Source organism: Fringilla coelebs (assembly GCF_963513975.1).
Source record: "Fringilla coelebs genome assembly, chromosome: 4".
NCBI classification, from domain to species: domain Eukaryota; kingdom Metazoa; phylum Chordata; class Aves; order Passeriformes; family Fringillidae; genus Fringilla; species Fringilla coelebs.
This window is the reverse complement of record NC_140032.1, coordinates 57,812,903-57,821,959: the sequence shown is the minus strand read 5'-3', so window position 1 is coordinate 57,821,959 and position 9,057 is coordinate 57,812,903. Positions and strand designations below refer to the sequence as shown.

The following is a 9,057-nucleotide window of genomic DNA, read 5'->3' as shown; positions in this document are numbered from 1 at the left end:
TCAATTCCCGAGGAGGATTTCACATTCTCGCTCGCTCTGACCCACAGTAATTAGCTGAGATAACTAATGATTACTTACTTATTCCTTGTAATTATCTGGATTTAATAATTCGCTGTGTAATTTATTAATTCGCCCGTAATAGCCTTTAAGTGAATGGCTCATTTAAGAGGGCGCAGCGGCGGTTCAGGGGCTGTTCTCGCCGCTCGCCGCCTTCGCCTGCTCTCGGTCTGGGGGGGCTCTGCTGCTTTCGGGGGCCGCCCGGGCCCTGCCCCAGCCGGGCTGCCTAACCCTGCTGCCCTGACGGCCGCTTCCCAGCTCCTCCTGCCCTCCCTCACCGCTAGGAAGGAGCCCCGCGCCCGCGGCAGCCCAGCCCACGGGGCAGGGGGGCACTTCCCCCGGGGGGGTCCCCGCGGGCGGGCGGGACAGCGCCACCCCCTCCCAAAAAGTTGGGAGCCTCGGCGGCGGATGGAGGAGCAGGCGACCCCCTGCGCGCCCGCGGGGCTGAGCCGTGACGCTGCGGGGGCCGCGACGGGAGCGACAGCGACAGCGACAAGGGCTGGCAGGGCCGCGGGAGGGCGTGGGTGCGGACAGCGGCGGGGACACGGCGCCTGTGCCCGCCGGGCCGCGGGACACCAGGCCCTGCCTCCGCGCCCGCGGAGCCGCCGGCACCCTCGGCGTGCCCGGGCGGCTTTGAAGCTGCAGCTGGAGCTGGTGGCTGGGCGGAAATATGAATATTTAATCGCGGTTCGTGTATGATCGCCCTCCCCCCCTCTCCCGCCGCCGTCGGGGTTTTTTTTCCCCAGCTTTTGTGAGCGCCGCGCGGGGAAATTACTTTTCCCTTTTCAAATTTGGGGGTTATTTTCGCGCCTCAGCCTGCGGGGCTCCCCCTTGCCGGGGAGGGGGACAGGGCGGCTCGGGGAGCGGGGACAGGCAGGGCCCCGTGTCCCTCTCCCCGCGCACTCGCCGGGCCGCGGGCGCGGAGCTGTCCCCGGTGCTGCCCCGGCGCTTCCCGGGCCGCTGCCCCTGCCCGGAGGCGGCGCGGAGCTCGGGCAGAGGCTGGCGGGGGAAAAACAAGAAGCAGCAAACGCGCTTTGCCAATAAAACGTAAAAAATCCTGTTTTCTTTTTTTTTTTAATGAAAGACGATTTTAACAACATTTAAAAATAACTTATTACATTACTAGAATAAATAAGTTTCCTATTAACAAAACAAAACCAACAAAATAAAAAAAACCCAAACAAAACCCAACGAAATCGCGTCATGTACAGAACTTAAGACTTCAAACAGTCTCGGATAGAATAGCGATACAGCGAAATCTGTAAGAATATATCTATATGTGCGTCAACGCCAATGAAATATTTACAATAAATACAGGTACCCAACCAAGTACCCTCGGTTTATTGTTGTTGTTCCAAAAAGAAGTGTACCAAATCGGTTGTGAATTTACAAGCAGTGCAGCCTCGCTCGCTCGCTCCCCTTCCCTACAAATTTTAATTTGGCTTTTCTACAAACAGACTTCCAAAAAGGGACTTTCCTTCGTGGAAAAGTATTGCAATTAAAGGTAATAAATAACCGAATAAATAAATAAATAAATAAATAAATAAATAAATAAATAAGCAATCGGATAATTAAATAAATAACCGAGCCGGTCTGAATACCGTCGCGATACACCTTTGAAATCGAGAAAGACGGATATTGTGCTGGCAAGAAACCCGAAGCGACAATCCCACCCCCCCTCCCCACCCCCCCCCCCCAGCGCTGTCACCTACGCGGCCACGTCCTTTCTGACTTCGGGAGCAGCGTGTGGTGGGGACAATATGGGAATCCCCATTAAATATGTAACGCGGTAAACAAATACCTCGGACAGTGAATCAGGCTACACAAATAACGTAAGACATCTACTATAGGGTGCCGACGCCGTACGAATAAGAATACTCGCCAGAGAAATACCTTAGGTTCAGGTGACAATTTACAAATGGCCAAAAGGGACATTCAGAAGAAGAAAAGCTCACGTTCATAAATCCTACCAACACAAAATATTTGATTCTCACTAACAATTTTTTTTTACTTTTATCAAGACTTAGATTAAAGAGGTGTAATTAATTAGAATGAGCACAAAATGAAGTTGCTAGAGAGATAAATTAATAATTTACAAGGGGTTGTTTGGCAGTAATCTAATAATAGCTTTTGAAGACCAGTGAACACAGCAGGATCAGCTCTTTCCCTAAGCGTTATAACTTCAGAGAAGGAAAAGGATAATAACCACAGTAAAAATATATATATATTTATATATTTATAATACGCAGTGTAAATGCAGAAAAACCTGCCATCTGTTTTTTTTTTAATCATTATTATTATTATTATTATTATTTAAATCAAAATATTTTTAGACGTCTCTCGCGGTGCGAAGCCTCAACTCTAGATTCAAGTTTGGGTCCCGAGAAAGCCATGGCATCGTGGCCACCCCGCTGCCACCCGGGCGAGGTCTGTTAGGAATAAAAACCAGCGGTACTTGCCGGGGCGGGTCCGGGCGCGGCTCCGCGGGGAAGTTCCCCCCGAAAGTTGGGCGCGGGGCGGGCGGCGGGGTGGGCTGGGGTTGTTTGGGGCTGTTTTCCTCCTTTCCTTTTTGTTGTTCTCGTTGTTTATCGGATTTCCTGTCGCTGGCGGCGGCGCTGACGCTGTCGGGGCCGCTCGGCGGCCGGCTCAGATGCCCGCCGAGTACTTCATGCGCTTCTGCTTCTGGCGCTGGTTGCAGAACCAGACGCGGACCACGTTCTTCTTGAGGTCCAGCTTCTCGGCGATGGCGGCGATCTTCTCGGAGGAGGGCCGGGGCTGCAGGGCGAAATAGGCCTCCAGCGAGCGCTTCTCGGGGGCGGCGATGGAGGTCCGCTTGCGCTTCTTCTCCGCGCCGCTGAAGAGCTCGGGCTTGGCCAGTTTCTCGCGGTGGGACTTCTCGGCCTCCTCCAGCCACGCCTGCAGGATGGGCTTGAGGGCGATCATGTTGTTGTGGGAGAGGGTGAGGGACTCGAAGCGGCAGATGGTGCTCTGGCTGAGGGAGCCCACCCCCGGGATCTTCAGGTTGGCCAGCGCCGAGCCCACGTCGGCCTGGGTCACCCCCAGCTTGATGCGGCGCTGCTTGAAGCGCTCGGCAAAGGCCTCCAAGTCGCGGGGGTCGGCGTCCACGTCGCTCATGCAGCCCATGTGGGCCGGCAGCCCGTGGGCGTGGGCCATGCCCAGCGCCGCTGGGTGCATGGGGTTCATGCCGGCCATGTGCGGAGCGTGGCCCGGCGTGGAGACCACGGCGCCGTCGGGGGCCGCCATGGCCCCCAGCGCCAGCCCCGGCGTCAGGTGCTCCAAGAGTTCCCCCTCCAGCGCCTGGTGGGGCTGGTGGTGGTGGTGGTGGTGGTGATGATGGTGGTGGTGGGTGCCCGACAGGGCGGACGGGTGGGAGATGGGCACGGAGGAGGAGGAGGCGGCCGAGGTGCAGGGGATGGTGTTCATGGTGTGGTACGTGGCGTCCGGCTTGAAGGGGCTGTGGTGCGGCGGGTGGTGGTGGTGGCTCTTGCTCGGGGAGACGATGTCCACCGCTGCCAGGGCTTCGGCGCGGGCCAGCAGGCTCTCGTCCAGACCGCCGAATATATTGCTCTGCAATTGCAAATAGAAGGCACACATAACGCTCAGCAGGGAATTCGCCTCCCCGCGCACTCCGCCGTGCCACTAAAACCTTCCCAGCATGTTAAAAGAGAAATCCTGGAGAAGGGAGGGGGGGTGGGGTGGTGGGGGGGAGGAGAGGAGAGGAGAAGAGGGAGCTAGCGGGGCGAGGGAGCGGGCGCGGCGCGCAGCCGCTCGCACAGAGGAGCCGCGGCGGGCGGGCGGGCGGACGGACGGACGGACGGACGGACACACGCACCAGCCGCACGCAGCATCCCAGGTCATAAAAATTAATACGAGCGGCAAGAGCCGCCGCATGCATAAGTTGGGCGAGCGCCCGGCGGCGCCGGGTGATTTGCTGCACGGCCATGAAAAAATCATCAGGCGGATCCGGGGGCCGCCGAGGGGCTCCCCTTAAAGCGGGGCGGCGGGCGGCGGGCACCTACCGGAGGGGCGGGCAGGCAGGCCCGCCGCATCGCCTCCGCGCCGCCGCCGCTGCCGCCGGGGCCGGAGCCCGAGCTGGAGCCGGAGCCGCCGCCGCCGCCGGGGCCGGAGCCGGAGCCGCGTCCGGCGGAGCCGCCGCTGCCGGTGCTGCTGGGGGAGCTGGCGGCCGGGGCGGCGGCGCCGGCGGAGGGACAGGGCGAGGCGGTGTGCAGGGCCGAGTACTTGGTTTCGTGGAGGCCGCCGCCGCTGCCGCCGCCGTGGGGGAGGCCGAAAGGCTGCTTGCTGCTCAGAGACATCATCATGGTGCTCGCCGCCGCCGCGGCCCGGCCCGCCGGCAGCCGGCCGCCGGAGGAGGGCAGGGGCGCGGGGCCGGGGGCCCGAACCCCCCGGAAAAGCCACAGGAGCCCCGCGCCCCCGCCCCCCGAAAAATTAAAAAAAAAAAAAAATTCCCACTCGCCCCCCAGCCGGCTGCCCGAGCCCCGCCGGGGACGAGAGGGAGAGGCGGCTCCGGCGAGCCGGGGATGCGCGGGATGCCTCCCGCCCGCCTGCCCGCCCGCCCTCCGCCCGGGCGCTCGCCGCTGTCCGCCGCCGCCTCCGCTCCGGCGCCGGCCCTCGCCTCTCGCGAAGTGCCCTCCCCGCCGCCGCGCCGGTGGGTTTTACTCTCTCCCCTCCCTCCCCTCCCCTCTCGCCTGTCACTACAGCCCAACTCCTCGGGAAGGGCCCTCCGCGCCTGCCTCCTCGGCCCCGGCCCCCTCCTCCGCCGCTCCCTGCCCGCCCCCCGCCGCTCCCACGCCCACGCGTGCTCCCACACTCACCGCCGCGCCGCGCCCCGTCGCCTCCCGGAAAGGGGAGGGAAAAAGCCAAAAAGAAAAAAAAAAAGAGAGAGAGAAAGGAGGGGGGAAGCGACGACCCCACCGCCTGAAATCCACCTTCCATGAAAAGAAAAAATAATTTTTAAAAAGGGTGGAAAAAAGTCCCGTCCGGGGTCACCACGCACCTACAGCCAGAGTGTCCCGCCGCTGCTCTGGCACCGCTCCGGCGGGTGGCAGGGGCGGGGGATGCGCGGGGAAAGGCCGGGAGCGGCGGCCAGGGGCTGCCCCCGCCGGCGTCCCCCATCGGCGGGGAACCGGAGGGATCCGCCTGCAAAAGCGCACCGCTATCCCGCCAATTTCCCACGCCTGTCTAATAGGAAAAAAAGAAAAGGAAAAGGGAAAGAAAAAATGAAAAGGCAGAGAAAAGAAATCGGGGAAAGTCAGTTTTCCTGGAGGTGGTCGGATTTATTTCTATGAATTTCACTTTGCAGCAGAAAGGTTAAAATAAGTGCTTAGGTGTTTAATTTCTCACCTAAACAGCAGACTTGGTAATTTTGAGGGAAATAAAAAAAAATTACATTGTATCAGCTCTCACTGTCGCCAGCTCGGAGAAATGAAATAAATCAAAGTTAAAAGCTTGAGTATCATTTAATTATGGTGTGAATAGCGCTTGGAAAGAAGTAGAACAACATCTCTAAACAAATTATGGCCGGGCCAGGAAGGAATTATTAGATTGAAATTTCATTTAGGCTCGGGAGACACGGCGCTTCAATATGTAATCTGTTATGCCTCATCTGATTTGTATGCTTAATTCAGCTTGACGAATTTATTAGTTTTCATAATAGTAAAAAAATTGAGCAGCACTATGGGCTAATGCATTGTGTGTACTATAAATTGTATGTCACCGTTGAAAGGCTGAAGTCTATAGAAATCTTTTATTAATGACAACATAGGAAAGAGGATTTTCTTGCAAGCCTTTAAGGAGTTCATGCCAAACCTCCGCGCTTCGTGTCTCGGTAGGCTATTAACATATCGTCATACTAATTAGGCTACTTCATGAGTGATATAATTTCAAACTTTAAATTATGTTCTAATTAACAAGGGTTGTCCAATTTGCTTAATCTTCAAAAGGCTTTTGGCTTGTCTAATTAGTCTAAAGCATCGAGCATCTCCAACGCCCAAGAAAGAGCCATCAATAACATTTTGCGCGTTTTGAGGAGATCGCGGGCCGAGCCCACGCGGGGTGCGGCCCGCCCGTGGCGGGCAGGGCGGGCAGGGCTGCCGGGGAGCCCGCTGTCCCCCCCTCCCTCCGCCGGGGTCCCCGCAGCGCGCCCGGCCGCTCCTGCGCCCCCGCCTCCGCCTCCCCGGCAGCGGCCGCAGCGCTGCGCGCCTCGGCGCGGGCGTGCCGGGAGGTGAGCGGGAGAAGGAGGGAAAGCTCCCGCTTCCCGGGGAAGAGGAGAAAAAAAAAAAAAATAAAAGAAGGAAGGGAAAGAAGAAGAAGAAGAGAATACCTCGTTGGCACGGGGAGGTCCGAGGGCAGCCAGCCTGCCGGGTGCGAGGAGCCGGGGAAGGGGCTCTGCCCGCCCGGCTCTCGGGCTCAACTTTGGCGGAGAGAAATGCGAGAAGGAACCCCCCCGCCGCTATACATTTAACCCCTCCCGCACTGAGTTTAATTACTCGCAATAGTTGTTCTAATGTATGCTGTCACACGGGAGAATTGAGAACGCATATCGTTAATATGAATTAATCTTGATTTTAATAGCAACTGACAACCGATCTCCAAAACGCCGAGCGCTCATCCCCGCTCCGAACGGCCGCCGCCGGGACGCGGAGCGGCGCGGCCGCAAAGCTGGGCCAACTTTCCTCGGTGCCGGGCCCGGGGGTGACCCCGGGGGTCCCCGCGGTGATCTCCGGCTGCAGGGACTCGCCGCACCTCTGGCTCCGCGCAGCGCCGCTGTGCCCGCTGCCGGCAGCGCCTTGCCCGCGGCTCCACCGCCCAGCACCTTCCCATTTCCCCCCCCCTTTCTTGGTGATTTTTTTTTATTTGTTTGTGTTTGGGTGTTGGGTTTTTGCGCTGCCCATCCGCACCCCCCGCCCGCAGTCGGGAGGGGAGTCGGGGGAGCCGTAGCAGCCGCGGAGGCTCCGCCGCCCCCCGGCACCTCGGCGGCCCCGCGGGCCCCGCAGCCGGCTCTGCGCGCCGCTGGGCTGCCTAAATAAAAGGAGAGCCCCCCCTCCAACTTACCCACGCCCACACCCTGACCCACGCAGACATCTGGGGAGAAATCACTGTCGCATCTCATGTATCCATGTTCTGATTTACGATTAAAATTTAAAGACGCGCATTCATATTTTACCGAACCTAATGCGCCCTATGAATTTTTAATCCATTAAGATGCGGGCTACACTTTGAGCAAACTCTACCTTTGTTTTGAGGGCAGGGCAGCGCCGGTCCCAGCCCTGCCGCCCGGTGCCCCACACCTCTCCCGGGCCCCGCCGCCTCCGGGACGCTCCCCCGGGGCTCCAGGCACGGGGGGCGATCCGGCCCCGCCGCCGCGGAGGCTCCGCGGGTGCGGACAGATGCGCCGGCCCGGGACGTCCCGCTGGGGCATCCCCGCACGCCGGCGGTGCCTCGGCATCCCCGGGCCCCTCGGTGCCTCCGGCCCGGCATCGCCGCACGCACCGGCCCCTGCTCCCCCGCTCCCAATTCTGCTCCCCCGCTCCCAAATCTGCGGCCGCGCCGCCGCCGCGAGCCGAGTCAAGTCACGAAGTCAAACTTCAAGCCCGGAACGATCAATGAAGAGTTTTGCCGTCCGTGGCGCCTCGTGCTTCCTGGCACTAAAATAAATGCAAGAAATCGAAACTTAATTACTTGAAAGAAATCCAGAAATCCCTCTGCATAATTTATCCAGGCATTTTTTCGTGGCGTTTGTGTTGAATGCACGCGTTTGACTCCGCACGCTCCTCTCCCCAGCGCCGCCCCCCTCGGCAGGAGCGGGGCGCCGGCCGGGCGGGGGTGCGCACCCGGAGCCCCGGCTGAGGGCCGAGGAGGGAAGAGAAATCCGCATTTGGGCCTCTCTCTTTTCCCCCATCCGAGAGCATCTCCTGGGGCAGGGTGGCAAGCGAGAACCTCTCCTCCTTGACTGCAGGGTCTGAGCCCTGAGCCAGGCACTCCACGGATATTTTCTGATCAGGAGTGCCTGGCGTAACAAGCCGCGTCTCCTAAGCATGATGGAAAGTGCCAATAAAGTAACTCAGTTATTCTGACAAATTTTCCCCCCGCATTTGATGATCCCGCCGTGGATCCCATGCTCCTTCTCACGGACGGGGTATGACGCCTGGAAGCTGGGGGTGGGACCCTGCCTGGCGATGCAGCCGTGGCCTCATTTGCCATACAGCCCTGCCTGGTGAGCCTTTCGCTGAATTCATTAGCACTGGAAGTCTGCTGGCTCGGGAGCAAACTTTATCATAGACACCTCATCGAGAACTTGAAGTAATGTTATGAAAGAATGAAAAATACATTTGGGAGCTGCCTGGAAACTGAAGTACATTTTGATTTAACTTACATTAACAGAAACCTAATGTAGAAGTGAAGGGATCTAACAAAACCATTAATAATTTAAAAATAATTACAGATAGTCTATCCTTACTATTCACAACCACTCAACATTTTAGACAAAGAAAGCTGAATATTCTTCGTGGGAGAATGATGTGAGCAGACTGCTAAGCAGGAGCCGTCCAGCTCACACTGCCTCTCCTCTGCTCACACACATGCACATTCCCCACAGCACCCAGGACACCATTCCAAAACTGCTTTTGCAGGTGGAGGTGGAAGCAGGGCCTCTCTTTGTAGAGGGCTTTTTGGCATTTATTTTGGCACGGATTCCAACCCCTTCTCCTTGTTGGAGCTGCTGTTTGAGGTGAGCCAAGTGTGGCAAGGGAGACCAAGAACACTCCCACGGCTCCTCAGGCTCTTCCAAGGCTCTGCCAGCCCTGGAGACTTCAGGAAAGGCCTTTTCCATCCACAGCCTTGGCTAACACTGGGATCAGCACAGCAATCACCTGCTTGGCTTGCCATGGCACAACGCAGAAGTTATTTTGGATACATTCATTTTAACTCAAGTTTCCATTGTATGCTTTGTAGCTCAAGGGC

At 58.1% G+C, this 9,057-nt stretch overlaps 1 protein-coding gene across 1 annotated transcript; it reads right to left on the bottom strand.

Moving 5' to 3' along the window:
- Positions 1 to 2,703: 2,703 nt before the first annotated feature.
- POU4F2 (POU class 4 homeobox 2) lies at positions 2,704 to 4,397 on the bottom strand (the record flags this gene model as incomplete). Its single annotated transcript, XM_084205230.1, has 2 exons — positions 2,704 to 3,645; positions 4,098 to 4,397. The coding sequence occupies 2 exons, from the start codon at positions 4,395 to 4,397 to the stop codon at positions 2,704 to 2,706; spliced, it is 1,242 nt and encodes a 413-aa protein (XP_084061356.1).
- Positions 4,398 to 9,057: the final 4,660 nt, after the last annotated feature.